Genomic DNA, 25943 nt, shown 5'->3' with positions numbered 1-25943 from the left:
CAAAAACTGATTGAGCTGCCAGATAACCAGAAAACCCAGGCAACTCTAGAAAAGTAAAAAATAAAGTTTTTTAAGAAGAGGACACCGCTCATAAAACTCATGCTGGTTTACCACAGGGAAGTATTGGAAGATGAGAGCTCTTGGCTATGACAAGCATTAAACAATATGAAGAACATGGACAGAAGACAACCAAATTAAACCTGCCACAACATATCGCAGCAATGTTTCCATCTTAACAAAAAGATTTCCAGCTTTAGCCATTAAGTCTCCCACTGTAAAACTATTATTTTACAGGAAAGCTGTCAGTTTTCATAAAATATGTTTCACACAAAAATAGGGAATCTTCTTCATTAGAAACTTTCTGACCAATTACAACTTCAGTATTAGGTGTAAGTCCAGAATTCTTTGAGACAAAATAAAATGCCAAACTCTGCTGGTAGGAAGTTACTGCAATACAGAAATTCTGGAAGTGGACACTGGTTTCCATCATGATCAGTGCTGGAAACCGTTCATTTTGTGTATCAACACCTCATTTGTTGGGGACTATCCTTTTGGGCACTGCAGCCTTTCAGCTTGTGTAGCACCCATCTGCTCAGGACTCCAAATATCAACATATCCGCATAGCTTTACTAAGTTATTCTTTCTAAAGACTTGTTCTGAGGTCTTGTCTTTCAAAAGTCCATCGATGCTCCAGCTGAACAGCTGTTCTACTAAACAAAGAAGTGTCAACATAATAGACTCTACCAGTTTATCTGGCATAATTTGAATAGAAACAAAGCCAACTTGACCTTTTTTATTTTAAGTATTACACAGACGTAATTGTGTACAAAATCAGAATGCATACAAATGTGTACAAAATTCAAACTGTTCTAGTACAAAATTTCCAAATTAAATATTATTAAAACTTGAAGCCGCGTGAGAAGAAACAAACCACCGTAAGAGTTGGCTGCTAGCCATCTACTTCTTCTATTTCATGTTAATTTGTTTGCATCAGTTGCAAAGAGAAATCAGGCTGTCAGCATAAATCACAAATATTTTTTGCTGTGACAACCGTAACAGTAGTCAAGTCTCCCATAAACACGCAACTAGAAAGAGGTAATTAAAATGTCAAAGTCAAGAAAACATTCTTCTTTTATTCTAAGATATCAACTACCCCTAAGTACCTGAGGTTGAAGAGGGGTGGGAAAGACTATTGTTTAAAGCGGCTAAGGTTGCTTTTTCTAGGTAAGTTGACATTAACACTAAATATGGGTCTTGCCCACAAAACATTTCACTACATCTGACAAGCTGCAGAACTGTACACGTTGATCTTTAACAGTCATCCTGGCCAAAAAACTGTGGGCAATCAACAAACCCTGAAGCTTAATGCCCTTTTCTGAAACTCTTGTATGTTCCGTCTTAGCTTCCCTAAGAAGTAGTAAGAGCTTTTTGGTAACAGGCTAAAAGTATTAAGTAGCAAAAGCAACAAGTTTTGCGATAGTGCTGTGTTGCACTCACACTTCATACAGTAACAGAATCAAATACACCACAGTTGCCTTTAAAATACCTGGTTAAATTCAAGCAACTGAGATGTTTGGTGAATGGTATTGCTCCCCCTGAATACTGTCCCACATCATACTGCCAGACTGCAGCAGGATACCCTGAAAAGTAATACACAGGTTACTGGGTATAGTAATTGTCTGGGTTTCAAGAGGTGCTATTAAAAACAAAACAAAGAACAAAAGAAACATGGCTGTGTAACATAATTCTCAAATATGAAGGACCTGTATTTTCAACACTGGTTTAAATGTCAAAATTTTAAATTGGGATGGCAAGTCCTAAAGTTGAGCCATAGTAGTGACAAGTGAAAGGATGCTACATGGCACCTACAATCATTTTTAAAAATTTACACTGTAACCTATAAAAATAAATATTTTTACAGTTTCTATAAAACAGGTGGGAGAGCCTATGTCTTGCCCCAGAAGTCCTCTTTCCTCTTCTGAGCTCGTTCCAGTATCTGAGATGCAAGTGAGCTAGATGCTGCCGAGCGAGCAGAAATCTGAGACAGCCTGTCATCTGTTGGGGAAAGCAACAAGGAAAAAAAATAAACACAAAGATTAAATATGCATTTAAAACACAGTCACATTCATGGCAGACTTGGAAAGTACAGGTATTTTTATACCCTCTATAAGGGTAGATAATAAAATAGTATCACAATATACTTTGATTCTATTACTTGGTAACTTACACACAGGAGAAGAATTTCACTAGAAAGCTACTATGAGACCATGTAAAGCTTAAGAGAGCTACATGCCCAGCACCTAAACTCAAGAATGAGATCCCCACTGTCACCTGGGGAATTTTGAAAGTACTGCCTGATTTTCCAAGTCGTCTTTACATTTACTCTCCTGTCAGGGACCTCAGAAATTGCTCCTGTGTAGAGACTAGACTCCGACAAAAACATTCATGAAAGCAAACCACTTCAAGCAAACAGGACAACCTTTGAATGCCACAACTAAAATATCACAACCTATGCTGCCAAAAGAGCTCTTTTGTGCCAAAAGCAGTTAGTGTGCCACAAGCTGTTAAAAGAAATGTATCTTCTGAACAAAACAGGAAGTTTAACACAACAGCAACAAGCACACTTTATAAATGTACTTCTGAAAGGTCTTCTTTTTGAATACAGGATCCACTTCACACCCAACAGAACTTTGAAAATTAAACAGCCTGGATGCTGCTTCTCTGGTGAAGCACAACGTTTTACTTCTGCAACATCATTATTAACATGTTGCTACAGCCCTGTCAAGATGCTTTCTATGAAAAATTACACCCATTCTTCTGCAATGGATTAAAAATATGTATATATGTCACTGCTTTCCAGGCCCCCTACCACCAAAACAACGAAGATTCTGCATCTACGTTCTACCTGACCTGTACTTTGTCAGTGTTTCAACCATCTATTCAGCAGCATTTCTACATCCCTGAAATGCAGTGATCCAAACAGCTCACACCAGACTCACACGCTGTGCATAACAACTGTATTCCCACGTATGAGAAAGCTGCTAACTACACTTGTGTAATCAGACGTGTCCTTGGAGTAACTCCCAGTTTTGTATGCACATGAACAACTATGGGCTAACGAAATATCTGTGAGCTGGCACGTTGCACCTGTTTCTGAAAGCTCATACACCATCACTCAGCTCATAGTAAAAAGAAAGAAAAAGAAACAGCAATTACTGCACTTCATCTGAGAGCTGCAAGCTTGTGGGAAGCTGCAGAGTACTATAGGATTTTGCATGGTTTACGTAGATACACAGATGCTTGGCTGAGCCATCTGCACAGCCCACACATTTTCCAGCCAACTGCAATGAGTGAAATAGAGAATCAGTCTGAACCTTGGTTAAAACCAAGGAGCCAACAAGCATAAGGGGTACCAGAAAGGGCTTTGGTTATTCTGGGGTATATCTATAAATAAACCGCTGTCAGATACAACCTCACGCTGCCCATACTCTAATCTGAACCAAACACAAGGGATTGCAAGTTGCACAGCACCACACCAAGGTCAACCCTATACGTCAAGCTAAGAAATGATGTGTATCAGCCCAAACCTAATGAGGCTACAGTGCCTTTGGTTGACTCACACGACCAGAAGAGTTTTTTTTGTGGCTGCCCACAAAAGGGCCAAGAAGACACACTGGTGGCCCATGCACGCACTGGCTGCTCCCCCCAAGTAAATTTACAGTAAATGGAAGAAAAAGCCAAAACAGAAATCAGAATAACAGGATGCCTCTGCTCCCTAGCACACGTAGCAGAGGAGCAGGTTGAAAATTGAAGTCAGAGGAAACATTTTATGCTACGTATCTGGTGGTGAACACTCAAGCAAAATCTTTATCTGAAGATACGTGGTACTTTCTAAGTTGCATCCATAATTACTGAAGCTGCAACCTGAGCTGTGATCATTTTGCAGTTTGCTTCTGTTGCTACCAACACAAAGGCTTAAAAAAATTTGTGGGGAGGAAATGATTTTAGGTATGGAGTTGAGTAAGCTATATTAAACATATTGAACCACAATGGGCTGGTTAATTTTCAGCTGCATTTAATGGTTTATTTATTCTGGAATATTCCTTCATATTCCTACTTCACATTAACGGGGTGAACATTTTTAGTTTCTTTTGATAAAACAAATAGTGGGGTGGTTATTCATGCAAACGCATAAACCAGTATCAGTTTTGACTGCAGAAGTAAAAAATTAATCTAGATAACACACATATGATATACAGGAATATTTTGTGATGAGAAATACCTTCATCGTTATAGTTTCTTTCCTGAAGGGGTAACTGGAAAGATCTCAGTTTTGGATTCCCAATGTTTCCTAAGAGAAAAAAGTCAAAGCACATTTTGGAATCATGTCAAAAGAGACAAAGCATAATATTTAATTGTACAACATTTTAAAATGTTGCATTATTTCCATCAACACGAGTCTTTCAAACTAAACATGCCAAGAACTCCATGTGACTCCTTTACCCTAAGCTGATGCTGAGCTAGAACACAGCACCAATTCTAACTTCTTTCCAATGAGATTCTCTGGATTTCACTAATCCTCTTAACCTGTGCAGTACTTGCTCCTTTCTCAAACGAAATTATTACCTTATTATTACCTAACAATTATAACGCAAGAACCAAAAATTGTGGGATCATTTTGGGCAGCTATTGAAAGCCTTTCTGGAATGGCAATGCAAGTACATAAACTTTATTTTGACTAAGCAGTGAGGGATTCTTCATTATCAGATTTATGCCCTCAGTGCCCTTAACAGTTGTCAAAAATCTCTTGAAATGCTCCAGCACAAATTCCTCCTCGAAAAAAAATTTTCACAGGGAATTAAAACAAAAAACGAAACCAAAAAAACAACTTCAGTGTCTTTTCTCAATATCCACTAAATCTTTATGTTTTTTTTAATTATTTTTTGTTTCCATGTTCTGCAGAACTATTTAAGGAGCTTATTTCTCAGAAATCCACAACTTCTGCAAAATAATACCATGTTTTAGAGGTCCAGTTACACATCACTCCACATATACATACCAGTTGTGGCCTCAAGATTAAACGTAACAACTGTTCATGCTAAACCAAATTATTCTCATAATGAGTAAGTACTTATTGAAATTAACATAGAAAAATTAGACAACGGACCACTAGAACACAATGATGTTGGTGGAATCTGAAACCAGGGTGGACAGCTGTGCACACCCTCTCAGCAAGCCATGGTAGAAAAGCTTCCATTTACAAACACCACATTCTTTATGGTCATTAAGGCCAGAATACTGCAAGGTAACCATTTCCATCCCCTGACACTAACACAGCCAGTTAATAAGCAAAACCCACCATTATGCTGGAATTCAGGATCCTTGAGAGTTCCCTGAATACGGGGAGAGGGACTCCAACAAGACACAGGGCAGCTTCTGGCTGACTTCAGCAGAGGAGGTACAGAGGAATGCTCTTCATGTGCTGAGTTATGAGAAACTCGCTTATCAGAAACAGCGTTAGGAGGCCACTGATCCTGCCTAAGCGGCAGAGGATCCAGAGTTCCCAGCCCAGCAGGTGGAGAGGTAAGGAGTGAAACAGCTTTCATTTCCACATCAGGCTAAAACAGAAGGTGGAAGGTGGGGAGGGAGAAAAGCAACAACAAAAAAAAGCAGCTCATATATACTGTTTTAAGTATACGCACACCAGCCTTCAAGTACAGACCCTCACGTATACAACAAATGTTTTTAATAGGAAAAAAATTAAGGGCTCCTTATTGCAACTTGTGTTTTTGTTTTAAAAAACATACATGTAGCAGAAAAAGCCAAAATGGAGCTCATCTAATCTCTCTCTTTTACTTGATAAAAAAATACATATTTATTCAGATATCATCCCTTTTAGTCACAGATGCTGATAACTTTAGGATAAAATATCACACAAGAAAAAGAATTATCGAGTAAAGTACTCAAATTACTTTAAAAGCATTTTCCTGAAATGCAAAAAGCTAAGTTTCCTTACTTACTTACCCGGAAGGACCCTTTTTTTGTAGCTTCTCTTATACTTTGCTTAGCTGAAGAAGGGTCTGTTCCTAAACCTCGCACTCTCGGCTGTGAAGATGAAGACCTCAGTTTAGGAGGAGACACTAGAACTGCACCTCCTAGTGTAGTGGAGAAAACGAAAAATAAATTATTACCATAAAAAAAAAAACACTGAATTAATTCATACATGTCTTTTTTTTTTCTTTAGTTCTTGAAATACATTTTTGCATTTAAAAGTCTTTTTACCAACAGCAGGGGTAGTGAGATCATGATGAGTCCTCTGTGCTCTACCAAGTGCTCTCAGCTTTGGAGTAGGAAGTCTGCCGCCTGGCTCTGAGGATACAGAAGAAGAATCTGACACAGCTGCAGAATTCGGCAGTAAGGCATTCTCACTGCAAAAATGAGAAATGATTACCAGGTTAGCTAAGGACTCAGGCATCTTGCATTCAAACTTTTGATTTCTAACACATCCCTACAATGAAGGTAAGTCAGTGAGGGCTATAAAATACCAACAGCCTGTAGCTACAACACCTGTTTGCAACAGCAAATCCTGAACTCCAGCTCCTAAGTCTCGGTTTCTGTAATTTTTTTTTTTGTAACGTCACTGGATAAAATACATAAACAGTTTGAAGCTACACATTCAGACTCCCTGTGTCCCAATAAACCTTGAATGCTTTGCAGCACAGTAGCACAGACTCAACCTGAGGGCTGGAAGAAGTCCTCGCCCAGCGTAACTTTGAACCTGACGTTGCCAATAGTCACCTCGGAGGTGGGAATGTGGGTTTGTCTCTTTTCAGTCAATGTGGTGGAACCGAAACCAAGTATCCCACATTTATGCAACCACTCCAGCCCCCAGGTTATTATATAAATCAGCACTACCACTTCTGTCTTCTTCCTCCAGATGCATCGCAAAATAGGGTGGCAGCATGCCCACACTGTGTGAGGAACCTGACCCTACTACCATGCTAGACACGCTCTGAGGACCTCTAGGCAAGGAGTGCCTCGTTTCTAGCTCTCAAGCAGGCTTGGATAGCATGCAGTTTTTAAGCTGCATGGCCACACCTAGAGCAGGTCTCAGTGCACACACAACCACATTGCAAGATGACAGAGAATCTTCGATGTCAATCCAAGAAACATCAATGAGCTGCATCATCTCTAGAACCTTAGAAACTTGAAGTTTTCAGGTGACAGTTTTGAATGTTGAGGCCTGCGTTTCATTTCTGTCTGGGTCTAGCATCTCAACCTTTCCTTGCCTGGTTTTGCATACAGGATATAATCCCCAAAGGAGATCATTACCTTTCCTTACCTTATATTTGTGGGGTGACACCAAAGATAAAACACAATAGGGAATACAAAAAGCTTAGATAGTATGGTAACAAGGGCCAGAGCTATTCAGCTTTAAATATATACCAAACTAAAATACTGTTCTACCAAAAAAGCCTGCAAAAGTTGCACAGTAAAAAGCCAGAGACTTCTGTAAGTAGATATAACATGGATCTTTCAACTGCCAAACACAGTGCTATGCACTGTACAATTCACATTGTTCTAAATATCCCCACACTTTTTTCCCACCTGGGCTCAGTAACATAATCACTGGTGATTACTGGATGCTAGTAAATTTTTTTTTCTCCCAAGTCCTCTATCTCTGCCCATGAGTTTTATTCAGAAAAACAGGCACTTAAGAACAAGATTAGCATGGATTCTGTCCTTTGAATCTTATCAATCCTATACTATCAACCTGAAGCAAATTGTGAGCTTTAATTTTCACTGTACTTTGCTGCTGTGCAATGAACAGCCTGTTCTGATAGGCCTATACCACAATTTTTAAAGTTTTTGGAAAAATGCATTACAGGTTGTCATGCTTCTATTGATATTACAGCTTCAGCCTGACAAGCTAGAAAACCAGTATTCTTCTATCAACCAGCTCAATGTCTTGAAATTTCTTAGTCCTTGTTGTACGATTAAAAAACAGAAGTAGACACACTAAATTATATTCTTATAAGAACAAAAACTAGTTAACATACAATTTCTGAGATGTTAGAGGAAAAAATTAAATATATGACAAACATGTTCAGTTTTACCCTTCAACTTTGTTATCTTCATTGTTTTCCTTATTGTTTTCTTCTAAATTCTGCACCACAACTGCAGCTTTTTCATTTTCTTTTTCTTCCTCTTCTGTTGATTGCTGATTCTCCTTTTCCTCAGTAGCTTCTTGCTCACCCCAAACTAAACGCCTTTTGACTGGAACAGTTGAAGCATTTGACATGTCTTTTTTCTCAGGGCCATTCTCGTGTGACTCTTCTCTGGCGTCAGGCTCCTGCAGCATTTTTGGCCTTGGTGCAGTCTCTTTTTCAGAAACACTAGGCAACAAAGAAAGCAGCATCTCTTACCATCGATTTGCATGAAATACGTGTGCCTATACAGAGCGTGCTCATTAGCTTCAGTCCTTCATCAAAAGTACAGCTCAGATATTAAGTGGTACAGTTAACATGATGTATGATTAAACTCCCATTGCAACTTTAACTGATGTTCAAGCACAACCCATTTTCAAACTAGGTTCTGTAAAAACTCTTTTTGAACTTCTATTTCCAGAAATGGACTGTAAAATTAGCTCTGTATTTTGAAATATAAAACAACAATTTGGATTATCAGAAGTGCTCAAAAAATAACTACCTAATTCCATGTGTAGGAACTGTCTGATGGCACAATTTTGAAAGCCAAGCAGTTTAGAAAACTACTTTCTTGGCACAACTTTTCAAAGTCTTAAACTCTCAGTTGCTCACAGAAATCAACACAGGGCACAGAAATAAGATCAGTAAGAGGGTCTGTATCTCATGGGCAAAAAAAATAAGCTAACAAATCCCCCAAATTACCACCCCATACTTGACATCACTGTAATAAATACAGTTGTATTGAGTCATCCCTCAACCCTTACAACAGAGACAGTCATACAAATGCATGGATCTCCCCACACCACAGAAACAGCAATCTAAGTGGAGCATACACAGAAGCATCCAAGATTTTGTTTTCAAACATCAGATCCCAGCAAAGACACAGATGACTTTTCTTCCCTCTTCTTTTGAATATGTCTGTGCATTTCACTAAAACACTATTTCTGAATTTTCCTAGCAAAATATTAAATATCTGCCAATTCTGATGGCACTCTAAGGAAGGAAAAAATGGATGCACACCATGCCAGATCCTAAATCTTCATCTCAGAAGTAAGCAGTGTCTAAGACTTAACCACTGGGTTACTAATTAACCCTGACAAGAACATGGATGAATTCCAAGCAGGCAGAATATATTTCACATCATTCCAATGCAAAGAGGAATATTACTTCAGTATGACTCAGTGATAAATTCTCCCATCCTTGATGAAATTAAGGTTGTCACACTAAATATACATTTGTGGATAACTGTAACGGAGAAGCATTTCTCTTCTTTCAGAAGATTTGACAATGTCTCATTTTAAATCAGAGAACAAATCAACTGATACATCTGTGAAATGGTAAATGCCTACATCTGTTCCAGAAAATTTATAGTCAAACATCAAAGATCTTAAAGCTATGCTAAGCCAATATTCAGCATTTTGCTCTGTTTCAGAGCTGCAGAATAACATGCAGGAATACCTGTCTTACCCAGCAAGATCTAGTGCTCTAATGTCATTGCTGATGCCTTCTTCTGAACTGGAACTGGAGGACACATCCCAAAGACTGTTATTATCAGACAGGATCTGGTTGAGATGGTATCGGGAGAAGTGTGTTCCCTCTATTCTCTGTCTGTAAGCCTTTGCTCTTGCTCGAAGTTCTCTCACCTGCACATCAAAGTTTCGTTAAGTTGCACATCTCTTTAAAGTTCCCTTATATATTACTACAAAGTACTTGCATTTGCTAATGGCTGCTAAGGGAGAAAGGCAAGTTACTCATAACAGGGCCACCCACAGCACAAATATTGCATGCTACAGTAAGTGCAAAAAAAAAAAAAGGAAAGCAAAAATAACAAGTTTACATTTAGTAAGCATGTTCCAGCCATTAAGCCAAAGCAAAATTATCAATTACTTATTCAATGAGCACAAAAAGTTATGCAGCAGCTATAAATAAGTTTAGTGTTGGATTCTATTTTTTTTTCATCAGGGTTTAGGCACAGCACAATGCTCCAAGCATTAACACAAGAACTTAGATGCAACCAACCTCCATATACCACATGGAATTTAGGGGGTTTTGAGATGCCTAAGAAGAGGAATACAGAATTATTTTTACATTTCTTAATCTCCTCCCAACGCTGTATCACTGTTCTAACTTTATTACAGTCTAAGTAAGTAACTAAAGACTGAAAACCTGTCAATACAGCTCTATGCTGCCTCCCTGAGATTCAGTAACAAGTTGTAACACAAACACATCAACACTGGTATTTTGACAATTTTTGTCAAGGTTAAGGAAATTAATTTAGATTTCTAAGCCTTAACACTCCAAAATTCAATCAGTACACATTAATTTCAGAGTATTTCTAGTCGACAGATCTGTATGCAAGTGTACTACTGAGTTAATAGTTTGTGAGCACTGCTCCTGTCTATTGCTACACTGATTTTATCTCAGCAAGGAGCTGATGACTACATGAGATCGCTTAGTGCTATTTTGTGTAAGTCATAATATCAAAATCATTCCTTCTAGGCTATCACTAACTGTAAGAATGAGACGCAAAACTGCTAAAATGTCAGTTTTAGTTTCAAAAATAAGCGTTGCAAACCCTCTCTTTAGATGTTATGCTGCTGATTTAGCACTGCCATTTTTATGGTTAAAAGTGTTGCAATACTCATCGCCTTGTGTCTTTCACACAAACACAATTTAAAGCACATGACTAAAAAGCAACAACAAAACTTTTATTTTTCAAATGATTAAAAGTAAGTTCTTGATAGTTCTGTATGTATCCTGTTATCCTGTCTCACTAAAAAATGGTTCAGAGGAAATAAGCACTTTGTCAAAGAGCAAAAAAGCAATACTGACACTACCCTTAGTACATTTTTACGTTACTATTATTATTGTTATTTATTTCACAATAGGCTTAACATAGTTCTTCCTGTAAGGAACAGGGATAAGTGGGCCAAATTCCACAAATCCCACTAAAAGCACACAGATGCAGCAGATAGAAATCCACTTAGCCTACACCAGCTAATACCCCACAAGTTGCCCCACTAAACTTCCAAAGAATAGCCCGTTAAAAATATATGCTTGTCATTTTAAGAGGAGAGTTTAAAGTTTGAGGTGCGAGTGATTTACTGGATTATTCACTTTAAGAAGAATGAAAAATTAATTATGATAGCCACAACAGAAGGAATATAAACCCAGAGCAACAGGATGCTGCAGGGGGAGGAAGAATACTATGTCTCCAGTGAATTGTGAAGAAGTACAAAGGACAAGCGTCTCCTTCAGTGACTCAGCAGGCAGCATTATCTCAGCAGGACACAGGCCCCAAAGAGTCCTGCTGTGATTATGAATTGTCCGCATTAATTTTTCAAAAGCGTAATTCAAAGAGGTCTTTTCATTCTACCGCTCAAAAGAAAACCTTAATGATACGTATTTTAGGCAGCAGTCTAGCAGTAATCACTACAGCAAAGGTCAGACCAGGACTCTCTTACAATCTTTGCTGTTGGGCTCAGAATTTCAGAAGGTCCATTTTAGACCCAAAGCTGTCTACGCATGGTCTCAACTAAGGGGGAAACCCGACTGGAGCAGTCAGAGCTCATCATCTAATCACTTACACTAAAGAGAGATGTTCTGTAGGCACCCTCAGCAGGGGGGAGTCTCAAAGAGCAGCCAGAAGCAGCAGTTAGATACAGCTCTGCAGAGCAGTCGTGTCAGTGCATTATTAGCAGGGGAACAGGTAGGGAATCATTTACAAAACAAAAGGACTGTAGAGAAACTGGTAAGGAAATTGTGAATGGCCAAAGTACCTTTGTTGCTTTACAAATGAAACTGCTTGATGCTTTTTCCAAGTTTTACATCCCTTTATTAATCTGCAGTAATGTATTTCTTGAATGGCTAAATTCTTTCTTAGGTCTCAACTGTGAATGAAGCATTTTATTCAGTTCTGTTAATTCAGATGTACTGGATTCTTATTCATTAGAACACAAATATTAATGAACTCAGAAAAAAAATAAAGCCTAGCAAAAGATAAGGTTGCTGTTGTTTTTTTTTTCTTATACTACCTGAGGTTTTACGAATTAATTTAATTAATCTTGGTTTCCTTCCAACCTATCCAGAAGAGAAGACTGGAAAAATTTCAAGCTTTAAACTTGCACTACACCCACAAAAACTTAATTTTAAAGAGTCATAATCCTGTAAGATTTATAAGGAAATACTAACAAGACGCTAACAACTTAAAAAAAAAATACACAGAAAATCACACTAACACATTCGCACAAGCTAAATCGTTTTCTTTGTCTCTTAGACAAATTAGTTTGATACTCTCACAGGCGTGTGATTCCAAGTCTAACAGAGGAGAAAGTCAGGGAATTCCAATTCTAAAAACCTCTTCTGTATGAAGTCATACTAAGATCTAACATAGATATATTCAAAACCGTGCATGTCATATAAGCATATTTATAGTCAATAGAACGTGTTATTATTGTCTTAAAATTGGCTCTTCTAGCTACCTGGCACAACTCCTTCACTTAGAAGGCCCTAAATATCCTAATAATTCTTTGTTGAATTCTTCATGAAGTGACTTTTTATCAGGTTTCCTCTGCAAATCCCTCGTCAGCAACAAAACCTCCACACAAGAGTCAGACCCATCCAAACCACCTATCTACCGCGTGGCAATTTCTTGTGCACTCCAATTAACCTCCAGAGGTATTTCCTTCCAGCTTCTCCCAAACACATCCTAAAAAGGATCCTGCCTGGTAAAGCTGAACGCCCGCCCTCCACCTGCAGTCTCCTCATTCCTCTCCTTGATTGTACTGCAGAGACTCCTCTCAGCTGGCCGTGTAGCAAACAAAACACACTCCATGGCAATGCGTCCCTGTCCCTCTACTTGCCTGCTGGGCAGCCACTGTTGAAGCAGACGCTGCTCTGGACTGCCGCCTGCTGCAGTTTTGAATGCTTCTGACACAACATCCAGTCTCCAGACAAAAGCCTTAGATGCCAGACAACTGAGGTGATATTCCACAGAAACATTCTGTAGACTTACAGTCAGGCTGCAAGCAGTAGCTTAGATCATTCTACAGCCTTAGGAATGGTTAGTGTAAATCGAATACATACATCAGTATTTATCAAAAAGAAAATACTGCACATTTTTAGTCCCCTAACCTCCTCAGCAGACAGTTTTTGCAGAACGGATTATCTGATGATGGATACAATAATTTGAGTCATCACGAACTACAATATAATTTCAACTTTGAGACGTATTTCTCATTCTTACCTATATTCAATATAAATTTCTTTTTACCTAAGAAGAAGAATAGAATGACATTTTAGATCCAGTAAGAAAACATAGAACTATTTGCTGAAGCTCAAAGCCCAATGGCCTAGAGCCATCCCCTCCAGTTCTGCCTTCCACAGCAGCTTGGTCTTGACCAAGGAGACAACTTTCATTTGCCAAGCACCTACCATGTATTTAGCAGCACTCAGTGTCTCAGGAAGGCTCCCTCCATCACATGAGAGAAGCCTAGGCCACTTCAGTGAAATCTGACTGCTGCAGAACTACCTCTGGCAGTTTTGTAGCACACTGCTGAAGGTTTTGATGTACTTGGGTAATTCAGGGAACCTTACTCAAGAATCGCTACAGAATACTACGCTCCTGAAGCTGCTGAGTATTTTCAGAGTTTGCAAATGAGTTCCTATGGGGTATAACACTGATGGTGGTTGCTAAATAAACTACAAGAAAATACTTAGGTTTGCTAAAATTGGACAGAGAAATTCTGAATCTTACAGTGTATGCGACTGAACGCAGCTGACTGCTTTGAATGGATTTATGTTGGCAGGCTAACACACCGAGTCTGACTGTCAGACTGACCTAGGCCGGTACACGTGTTGGCCTTTTCTTGTTATTCCCTTGAAACTTCTACATTTTAAAACTGGGCTGAACATCCAACACTACAATTAACTGGTTGAAAAGACGCTGTTCTGGACAATTCTGATTTGTACGGGAAACAAAGTTCCTCTCTTACTTTCCATGTCACATTAATTAATTTATTTTTAAAATCGCACTGCATCTTACTTTTTCTTACTACATATTATACTGGCTTGTCAGACCTTAATCTTCTTCGTAGTCACCTTTGTTAGCACTGCGATCTCAAAACTGTATTTTATGAAGATAACAATTCAAAGTTTTTTGCATGTAAAAAATGATAATACAAAGCATACTCAGGTTTCAGATATTTTTTTTTTAAAGAATACTCACCTGATTGGGAACTTTACTCCTAATACGAGACCAAGCTCCATCTTTGTAGAAATACTGGGCTGGAGACAAAAATTTTGACCTATATTCAGTGTTCATCTTCCTAAGATATCAAGAATGAGGATGTGGGGGGGGGGAGGGAAAAAAAAAAAAAAAAAAAAAAAAAACAGAAAGAATAAAGCTTGATACCCAGGAGACTCTTTAAGAACATTTTTAAATTTATATTACCAGTAAAAAGTATTCTTGCACTTAAATTCCAGGACTAAGATATGAAGGTGCATTTAAGTAAAATTGCCTGGTCTGGCACTAAGGCGCCCAAGATGTTTCTTTCCATGAGCTCCGCTGTAAAGGCAATATGCTCTGCATGTGGCTGGGGTGGGATCTTGGGGGCAGAAACATCTGACAAGCAGAACAATGTTCAGTAATAATTCATCTAACTATGGCCTACTGTCTTTGATCTTCAAAAGCACTCGGTACTCTTAAAGACAGATTCATTTTCCCTTCAGCCACACACATGTAAACAGAAAAATTAGCATAACCCAACCTAAAGCAGGCAATAAGCAATACTACAAGCCCTTTAAACACTGAACTGTGGCTGTATTAGCTTAAATCTAAACAGTTGTGTGGGTTTTGGTTGTGTGGGGTTTTTTTTTGCTTTAGAGCATTGCTATTTTTTTTCACCTGATATTTAATATATTAAAATAAATATACTTTTTCAGTCCTTCAGAAGTAGATCATAGAAGCCCAAAGTCAGAGAATACAACACATCTTTTAAAACAAAAAGTATCAGGGTGAAAAAAAAAATGTTTTATTCAGAACTTCTTTCCATATGGCTCCTTTTTTAAGGCTCAGATCTTTTTCAGTTTTACTTGCAAAACTAATGGATTATCTCAAAAACACATCACTACTGTGCCTCAGTCTGTCATTCTGTTGCAAAAGCAGGCCATGCAATGCAGGTTGCATACAAAGTGCAAGTCCTGTCTACTTACTGACAACTTTTGCTCTGCACATTTTCACAATTATTTGCACAATGACTTTTGGAAACTTTTGTTTGTGCTACCATACTGAAGGCATAAGAGGCAGAAATCTGTTTTCTACCAATTTAAGGACAATCAAGAATTTTATACAGAATTTTACACTGAAAAAATGACTACAATCTATGACATCAAGGAACTATAAAATCTAAAGATTTAAAGGCTTCAACTACCTTACATCCGCTCACTTTTTCATAAAGCAGTTTTATTTCATAGTATTTGGGGAGATGATTTTGTCATTATCTGCCAATATCTGAAAGCATTCAGGCCTTGGTAAGTCTCCTCTCCCATCTTCAATCTAATACCTTAACACTGACAGAAAGCCATGTGAAGGAAAGCAATCACTTGGAGATATACGAAGCGTGAAGACAGCAGAGATGGAATAGATTTAGCCATTTTTAACCTTACTTCTATTCTGGGCTTTTATTTCTCTGACTTATCTCAGATGTGTGGAAAATGGAAACATGAGTTCAGTTTCTACAATGTAGGCATGTGGCAGGAGAAGATATGTGGCTCTCTCTCAGTAACATACAACGTCATTTTATTTCAATGTTTGTCAGATTACCCTATACTGCCCTATAATATTTTTTTTTATTTCCCTTTTGTCTTGTATGGTCTAGAAAAACAAGACATCAAGTACAATCAACACAGCTTTAAGACATGTGGAACAAGCATAGGAAAGCAGTTTGAAAGGTGACTACAACTTCCAAAGCACTTTCTGAGAGTTTAGTAGCAGCACTGCATCGATTTAATTTCAATCCTTTTTAATTTATTAATAATAATGTTATTGCATCAGGAGGTTCATCTGAACCAGTGTGTTTACAAAGCTTCCACTGCCTGGAGAAAGGGATACAAATTAACATCAGGTTTAGATGTCCCCACAGGAAGCTCAGACTAAGTGCTGGGTCATACAGACATCACAGTTGCTCTTGTGACTCTAGGATCATACGGATAAAGACCATCATAAACCATTCTAAATAGGCAGCTGTACAGCTACTTGCTAAGCTAGGTTTTCCCATTTTATACATACCCACGATTTGTACGTAAAGAGAGAGGTTTTTGATTGATATGCTGCTTATTTTTTTGTTTAGGATGTTTCTGCTCTGCTTTCCCTCGTTTTGATGCATCTTCTGCTGGCTTGTGAAGTGGTTCTTCCCTCTTCCTCTAAGGCAAAGAAAATTTTAAAAATACTGTATTAGCTAACAAACTGAAAACCCTCATGTTCCTTTTGACATCAAACTTTTGCAAAAAGTTAAGTTTAAAATGTTAGCTGCTTTGCATACTTAACATATTACATTTTGTTAATGCAAAAGTCAACCAGCAAAATGCCAAAGCTACAATTCCAAGTGCAACATTCACTTAGTTAGATGATCTATTCCGTACACTTCACAAAATGAATTTAACACAAAAAAGAAATAACAAAAGAGTACCATACCTGTGCATTCTAACCAGACTCAACATGTGTATTTCTGGAATTTATAATTAAAATAAATACTGTTAGCCTTATAGTAAAGCAATATAAACCAATTTATAATAAACCAAAATGTGATTTTTTAATTTGCTGTCCTTCTGGTTTTGAAAGGGTCAGATTGACTTGCTCAGCTTCCACATCTAACATTTTTTTTCCACTTTATTTCATCTTCTTGGAAATCTCAAACATTATTTCTGTTTCTGCTGGAGACCTTTACAGAAATTGTTCAAATTCAAGAAAACAAGACTGTAAAGCAAGAAAAATAGCACACACAAACTCCCAAATGTTTCTTTACAGAAATTCAGAGAAGGTATGTGGGTATAGACAAAAAGCATTTTGAACACTTTCACCAAAAATTCCCTTCTCATGCCTTTTCCTTTCCTTATTAGTTCTCATGGGAAAACATAACATGAATTTCTGATACAAGAAACAAAGAAACACTTCCTGAAAGCCTCGTGACTTTTAGGCTTTCTTCACATTTGCTAGAAGAGGCAGGAAGGGGCATAATGTTTGTCAGTCTCAAATGAGACTTAAAACACCAGGCAGGTCTAGGTTCTAAATCATAACGCCTCCAAGTCAACAATCGTCTTTAAGAACCTCTAAAGTACCAACAGCTTAAACCGAGCCACAGGCACTCCACGTTAAGGATGCATTTTGCTCAGTGCCAGTCCTAAGGAACGTGTTGTCTTACAATGGCTGTTTCTGTTTATCAAGAAACAGAGATGGGCATTGAAGCGACTCACACGTGGTCCTTCTACCTGAAGGAAAGTTAGCTACCAGACGTTTAGACAATGCTACTCTCAGCACCTTGCTATAAGAAATTAATCTTTCCACCTTGCAAAATGTCATGCAATCTAAATTGCTCTCTCCTATTTTCAGAAGGTCTTAGTCTGAAGTAATTCCTTGTTATTAAATGCATTTGGTAAAACTACAACCACATTTACTACAATTCCACCAACGTCTGTCCAAGCCAACAGCAAGACAAGGAAATGCAAGGCCTCACACAGCTGAATGACTTTTGTAAAAGGCATTTTGCTCTGGGCAACAGAACTTACATGGGCTATACAATGTCCTGCATTTACCTTTCAAGGTACAGGTAAATCAACGATAACCCTTCCTCCATATCTCTTTTCTAAAAAAAATATTGTCTCAAAGTCAGTTCCAACTGTGACAGCGTGATTTCTTTGTTTTTAATTCACACGCTACCTGACTTACCTAAAAAATTCCAGGCCTAAACAGTAGTAGAAGCACAAGCCTTCCCATCCAGTTGTCCTGCACCCTAATAAACTGCACTGCTAGCAATGGGAGCATAAACTGGAGACTTAGATTTCAGAAACTATTCCAATCACTAAAAATGTTTACATGAAAAAAAAAAAAAAAAAAAAAGAATGAAACTCAAACTAAGAACTCAAAAAAGAACTTGAAAGCTTATAATCAAATTAAGGTGACAGTTCAGGAAAAAACATGTGGAATGACTTCGTAAACCGAACAAATGCACTGCAGAAACCACAAAGAGCAAATAAAGCCATACAGTGCTATTTTCAGTCTTTTACAGCAAAACAAGTACTGAGTCCAGTCCAGTGTCATTAATAACAGCTATAAAATGTAACTAAAACAAGCTTTTAGAAAACCTCACACCCACATTATTGAAAAGAACAATCAAAACTATTAACGCATACTTAGTGCCTTTCATTTAGGGAAATATTTACTTGCTCACAAACCAGAAATTCTTTCTCTTCTGAACAGCATCTCTCTTGTGGGCTCTTAGCAGGAGGAGAACCTTTGAAATTTCTCTCATGTTCTGTTTCAGAAGTAATTGCAGGAGATTTGAACGGAGGTATGGATTTACTCATATTGCAAATAACCTTTAGGTAAGGAAAAGAGATGAAAAAATAGTATGGTGATTTGCTTACCTTAAGGCTAAATTTTCAAAATCAGTTAACCAATTCAACATACCAACAGAGAGCCGGTTATGCATAAAAATACAGTATGTGCAGGCTAATTAACATCTAGGACAAATTGAAAAGAAACTTACTTTCAAAAAAATACATTTGAAGGAGACCAATTCAGGCACAGATGAACCTGCGTTCAAATCCTGTTCTTACTGAAGTTCACTATCAAAGTTGTTTGATTTATTATTATTATTATTATTATTAATTGGGAAGACAGTGGGGAATGCTGCAGTTCAGCTTCAGGCTTACATGTAGGATTTATTTATTTTTAAAACAGCTGCCATGAAACTTCTCTAGGAGTCCTGTCCTTAAGAAACAACAGACGACTGTTCTCTATTTTCTAACTCGGTGCTTAGGGCTTGGTAATTTGATCTAACCATTTTCCACTCGCTACTGCATTATAAGCCAAGGTACAGAATTTACCTAATATGTGATCTGGTATCATTTCCTCATGGGGTGTTGAGAGTTGAAGACCAGGCCATATGTCACATGTGGCATACGTTTTCCTCAGCTTTGTTATGTGAGTTTAGGTGAGACTTACAACCTAACTTGGGTAACTTGGTCATTTTCACTGCATTTCTTCAAGGGACAGGTATTGTCATTGCTCAGTATTCAGGTACGTTCTCAAGCATATCAATAAGAATCAGAAGTAAAATATTTTTAATATCTTTCATTTTTATCATGGAATTCTTAAGCTTAGAAGCTTAAGAGGCTTCTTAAGCTTAAGCTTAGAAACTGCAAACAGTTATGTTCAGAAACCAAACTGATTTCTAATAATATCAAATGGAATTCCATATGAAATTTTCTGTAAGGTGACAGGGACAGGCCTCTTGCTGAAATGGTCCTTTGGTTTCTATGCTACTGTCACACTTTTCAGTGAGTTCTCCTTGCACAAGGGACTGCTGGGAAACTGGTATCTCAAAGTACATCTACCTGCTTGGCAGTGCAACAAGAAAAATACAGGACCAGGTTTATAGTGATTGACCCTAGTTATTAACTGCTATCACCTCTGAAAGCCATTAGGGAACAAATCAGCTACCTGCAGATAGCAAAAGAGATAGCATCATCTGTAGTAATCCCATTAATGCGTATGCCCCTAGTGAACAAACAAGACAAAACAAAAGCTCTCTTTTACAGCAAAGTTTAAAATTCCAGATTCTGCAGAAAAGCCTATACTGTAAAAGGACCAAAAGACAGAGTGGGTCTCTTTGTTCCAACCTCAGTAACAACATATTGAAAACACAAAGCAGTCTCGCAAGCACAATTATTCTTCCAGGTCTGATTAGCAGCATTTCCAATACTATGAAGTCCAAAAACTCCTAAAATGCATCAAAATCCCACAGGAGTGTCTTAACATCAGGAAATTCCACTCTGACATATAAGCAGTTCTCATGAAAGAAAAAACACAGCTGACAAACTACAGAGATGCACTTTAGGGCCTAGAATTTTATGTGCACAGAGATGGAGACTGAGAGTAAGAAAACATGGTAGCACATAAAAGACCCTGAAAATAAATACTGAAACCTGCTTGATTCCAGTGGCAAGACATGTTATTACAATAAACACCTGAACATTCCTCTGTTGATCAGCTATATACAAGACAACATAACAATTATGAAAATAAAGGGCAGTACTGAGTGGGACCTTTGAGCTCCTCAGATAAAATTAATGCAAATTAAAGAAAATGGTCCTGTTAGAAAGAACTGAATAAAACCAGGGTGGAGGAGATCAAGTGATTAGACTTGACTACAATGAAGAATCACAGGGAAACACATCTAATTATCCTGCACTTTCTTTATACTAGAAGAAAAAAAAAAATATATGTAATAGCATGTCAGTTTATGAAAAAGAAAAAAAAAAAAGAAAATCTTGAAAATTAAGAAATTTTCCTTAGACATAAAAGAAATTATTCATTTACTTTTTGAAAGTTACCTCTTCAGCTGCAAGTATTGGGGACTTTTCATGAGGACTCTTCCAAACAAACTGGCTTTGATATTCAGAATTTCTGGGGAAAGTATTTAAACGTGGAATATTCATGCCTGCTTTCCTCTGAAGGACTCTGTGAAGCTGACAACAAACAAACAAAAAATTAGCACCAATTGTTTCCTCCCCTACAATGTTTTGCAGGTCAGAAATCTTTCAATGCACATCTTCAAAACAATTTTGGTTCTTTTTGTTATAGGAATTCTATGAAAGCAAAGTACATTTTCTCATAATAGCAAACAACCCCCAGAAGTCTATAAATCACTGGCTAAATCGTCGTTTAAGTGAGATCCATTAAGATGGCATGTGAAGGGAAAAATTTGTATCAACCTACATGGAACCAAAGGCTGGTCTCAAAAGTACTGTTCTCCCACCAGAGAAGCTACAACGTAGAACAACATCAAAACACAGAACCAAGAAAAGCTAGACAACAGAGGTGATGTATGTGTGCTAAGTTTCTGTAAATATCAGATTAGCAATTTTTATACCAGTCAATTAAAAAATAATCTTCCCTTACCCCATTATCCATTTTTTCTGATTCCTTTTTTGAAGACACCAATGCTTCGTTTTTATTTGGTGGAGCTACAGTTGGTGATCTCTTCATTTTGTTTTCTGGAAGGGCAGGAGCAGTTTCAACTCTAGAATCTGCAGAATGTGACCGAACTTTTGGGGGGAGCCTTGGTCCTTCCGGTGTTTCAATTTTTTCCTGATTCACATCATTATTATGGTCTGCGTGCAACTCTGCAGTCTTAAGAGCCTCAGTTTCAAGTGGGTCATCTAAATCACAATCTGCTGTCCACTCAAAGGACTTTGAAATTTGTGGATTATGGTATGGTACCCTTCTCTTGGAAATGAAGTTTGGTTCTCTTGTGATTCCTAATAAAAAGACATACAAGGTTGAACTAAAACTTTATCCTGAATACATAATAACACTCTACCACAAGAAGAAACAGAAAGCATATTATACAACAGACTGTTAGACAAAAAATATTCTAGTATCTTTGAGCAATGACAACCTATTAGTTATGGGCACAACCACGTAATTATGGCTTTTTTCACGTCTGCAAATGCCTTTCCTTTCTACTCAAGAGGGACAGCAAAACCGTGCCCCAGGACCATGTTGGGTAAAACCCTGTAAAGAAAACATGGCCACAGAACAATCTTTTGCAAGTTGATTCTGGGAAAAGGAAAACAACAACAAAATTAACAGAGCCAGTGAAGAGAATGATGTTAACACAGGTAAAGAATAACCAGCCTATAGTGATAAAGAATATCATGAGCACTTTGAATTACACGTGCGCTATTTACCTTGCTAGACAGGTTCTCATTTATTGTGCATGGACCATGACAGACCCCTAATACAATTGTGGGCCATTAAAGAAGAGATACTTGAACCAACTTCCACTTTTAAGTATCTTAAAGACTGTATTATCTCAGATAGCTGGTAACTCTTTATAGTACAACCATGAAATAAATTCCAAAATTCTAAAGAGACCTCCTAACAAAACAAGGTATAAAGTTATTTTTAAAAATTGCTAACATTTACACATGCAGATGCAAATAGAATTACCCTACCATTTTAAGACAAGGCTGAATGCAGTTAAATTGGAAAACCACAATCCAAACATTAAGTGTGCATATGTGATAGAAAAATAATTGAAGGCCTATAACTGGCTGAAAGAAACGATTTCTAGGAGAAAGAAACTCCTGTCTCATGAAAAAAAAAAAAAAAAAAAGATATAAACTTCAGTGAAAGATCTATATAGAACGTCTGTATGCCCAACTGTATATACAGGTATTAGGAAATAATTCCAGTGGAGAGACACTGGAAAAGTAACAGGAAAGAACTCAGAGCACCTCTTAACTTTTTCTGCCAGTATTCCAAGTCATTCTTAAAACTGTCAATTGTGCATTTCAACAGGAAGAACAGTAAGTGCATTAACAACAGCGAACTGCACAGATGACAAAGTCCTACAAGGTGTCAAGAGTGACATTCAAAGATGCACGCTGTTAAATGGCCACAAAATATGTGTGAGTGCAAATGAATACAAAAATGTAGGAAAACTACAGCAAGCACACACAAAATCACAGCTACAATGTGAAAAGGAGAAATTGCTGTACTGCTAACTCATGACTTTATTGCGAGTCTTACAATATTTGTTGTATGAAGTTTCACCATCCTACACGTGAGAGGAGGCAATGCATAGCTCACAATTTTCGAAAGAGATTAATATGTGTGGATATGCCCCTGTTTCAGAATTTGTGGAAGTTACTCTCTTAAATACAGGTACTCGCACCTCCAGGCATGTGCAAGGAAAGCAAGGTTAAAGAAAGACGTATCTTGAAGTAACGAAGAAAGCGGTAATATTCAAGTAAAATCTTTGACAAGATTAAATTATTTACTGAAATGTCTAGAATCTCAGATGAAAACAAACCATACTCCCAACAGTTGGTTCTTAATTACTAGGCCATAACAGAGATCACTTATTGTATTGTCTAATGAATATATTGGACTCCAATTACACAGACTGTGCAGTGCAATTGCACAACTTTGTTAATCTGCTTTGTGCCACTACCATAATTCATATTGTTTTAATGCTCCTTTTCAAAGCACTGAGTTGTCATCACTCTACAGCTTGCTCCTTTTCCTCAACTACCTATGGGTCTTCCAATCCAGATGCTATTTCCTTTCTCCCCTGCTTTCCAATCCCACATTTCCCTGTCATGATAACATCTATAACACTAAATCGCATTTAATGTCCGTCTTTTTTGTTTGTCCCACCCAACTGCCCTGATAACTCTTCTTAACAATTTTACTTTGTATTAGACTTTGATCAAATTAGTCTTTTCTTAATACAAAGTTTTACTTAGTGTTTCTATACACCACAGGTAAACCAATGCATCCGTCAACTCGCTCTGTATGGGTTAACACTGCACCTGTGCTTCACGTTTGGGATTTAGGTTATGCTGCACGACAGAAACCACGTTTTTCAGGTTTTGTATAAACAGAACTAACATTAAAAGAAAGTTTCATCGTAGCCTGAAGGAATATGGCATTCAAACACGCATTCCTACAAATGGTAACTGGGAATACACGTTCAATTGTGTAAAGAGTCCAAGCTACCAACATTACTGGTTTGCTGTGGTCACACACCCCACCACAGCGAACCTCTCAAGACCCAGGGCAGGTAAGGCTGATTTTGGCCAGGGCTGACTCAGGTGGCGCTGGGTTTTGCAATCGAGGGGCAGTTTTGGGGATGCTTACCTAGCTGATCCGACCGAAGTCCTGCCCACTGGGATTTCTGCTCTTGGTCTGGGCTACACAACTCTGGGGTTTTCCACCTGAAGTTTCTCTTATATTCGCTCAAGCCCTGCAGCAAACAGAGAGGTGTCTGTCAAGGGAGTGCTGCCTGCCGTGCTTCTAGCACCTGTGGGGACGCGATCTGCGAGGAAACACCTCACAAGACGCCTGCACGAAGCACTTAGAGTAGGAGGCTGCTCTCCACGTCCCAAGCCAAACCCCACAGAGACAAAAAACTACCCTCCGAACTGCATGAGGAAAAAAAAAACAAACAAAAACAAAAACAAAAAAAAAAAAAAAAAAAAAAAAAAAAAAAAAACCATAAGCGTGGAATAGCGTCACGCACACAAAAAGCATACAAAATCACGCTTTAAACAACCTCTTCCACGCCCACCACGGCGCTCCTTCTGCCGTTTGGGGCCGCTTCCCCTCAGCACAAGGCTCCCCCTCTCCCGGGCCGGGCCCCCCACCGCCGCCCCCGGCCGCCCCCGGGACCCCCTCTCCGCCTCACCCTGAAGCGCACGGGCATGGCGGAGCGCTGGGTGCCGGCCCCCGGCCTCCACCGCCGCCGCTGCCCCGGCAGAGCCGCCGGCCCCCTTCCCCGGGCGCCTGCGCGGCGGCTGCAGCACGGGGGCGGGGAGCGCCATGGCCCGGGGCCGGGCGGCCGCCGCCACCTCCCTCCCTCCCTTCAGGGCGCTGCCCGCAGGGGCCATGTTGGCCCCGCGCCTCACGGAGGCCTGCGCGCTGCCCACCGAGCCCCGAAAGCGGCACGGCGTCGTTTTGCTGCTGCTGGTTTGGCCCCGGGAGCTCTGGCAGAGGCTGCCGAGGGCTTCTGGTGGCGGAAAAATAAGGTCCTTCGCCTCAGCCGCCCTCCCGGCGCACCGCCCGCCCTCAGACCCTAATCCATCTTCAGGGCCGCGTCCTCCTCCGGCTGGCTGCCCGCTGCTGGTCTCCCGCCGACACCCTCTCTTTGGCTACGCTGAATTAACAAGAAGAAAAGATTTTAAAAAATAAAACAGAAATATTAAGCAAAATGGCTTAGGCAGTCTGTACTCCCTCTGCCCTTGGCTGCTGGCTCTCCCTCTGACTGCTGGGTGCAGCCTGTTGCTGTTCTCCAGCACAGCCTAAGCTGCTTGAGCAAGGGCTTTGCCATCTCTTTACGCACCTCTTTGTTAACAAATGTCAAGACAACCATTCTGTTAGAAGTTACTGATCGATTACCCTTGAAACCATTAGGTTCCCCCAAATCAACTGGTTTGTTTTGTTATTACAGTGGTTTGTTTTCAGGCAGGTCTAGTTTACGTTTTCTAAAATAATGCTAAACTTCTTATAGAATATGAAAATCCAGCTGGCAAAGTCTTTCAACATAGATTCCAGGTTTGCCAGGAATCCTTCTTCTTTGATATGTATGGAAACCAAGCCAAACATAATTTCAGTATATTTATAGGGTGTTTTCCAATTAGCCAAGCTGTAATAATACATTTATAGATGGTTTGGGGCTGTCTGGATTCAGAGGTGGGTTTGAATTTTTAATCCAAAAACATAACATGACACCACACCATCCTGAAATGCTGGGTATTATATTTCTTAACAATGTCTTCCCTATCTTTTTTAAGATAAAGCAAAATACGTTATCCTGAAACGATGGAATACATATTCATCTATATGCATTGATTCCTTTAAATTGTGTTTTAAATCTCCTTATAGCTAAGAGATAGCTTTAGCTGATGTGGAGGAAGTATTTCAGTAAATATGTCAACCACTGAGCTACT

The 25943-nt window shown here is 38.8% G+C and overlaps 1 protein-coding gene across 1 annotated transcript; it reads right to left on the bottom strand.

The window, feature by feature from the left end:
• Positions 1-891: 891 nt before the first annotated feature.
• MDM1 (Mdm1 nuclear protein) lies at positions 892-24739 on the bottom strand. Its single transcript, XM_084291908.1, has 15 exons — positions 24683-24739; positions 24136-24241; positions 21388-21746; positions 20820-20954; positions 18657-18800; positions 16495-16628; positions 14434-14533; positions 10227-10265; positions 9675-9850; positions 8118-8396; positions 6283-6428; positions 6025-6155; positions 5360-5618; positions 4283-4351; positions 892-2055 (listed from the first exon to the last, which is right to left on the bottom strand). Exons 1-15 carry the CDS (start codon positions 24698-24700, stop codon positions 1946-1948), a joined length of 2205 nt encoding a protein of 734 aa, XP_084148034.1. The 5' UTR covers positions 24701-24739; the 3' UTR covers positions 892-1945.
• Positions 24740-25943: the final 1204 nt, after the last annotated feature.

This window comes from Netta rufina, assembly GCF_964035555.1.
Source record: "Netta rufina genome assembly, chromosome: 1".
In the NCBI taxonomy this organism is placed as follows: Eukaryota; Metazoa; Chordata; class Aves; order Anseriformes; family Anatidae; genus Netta; species Netta rufina.
The sequence above is the reverse complement of the archived record's forward strand: the minus strand, read 5'-3'. Positions and strand labels throughout refer to the sequence as shown.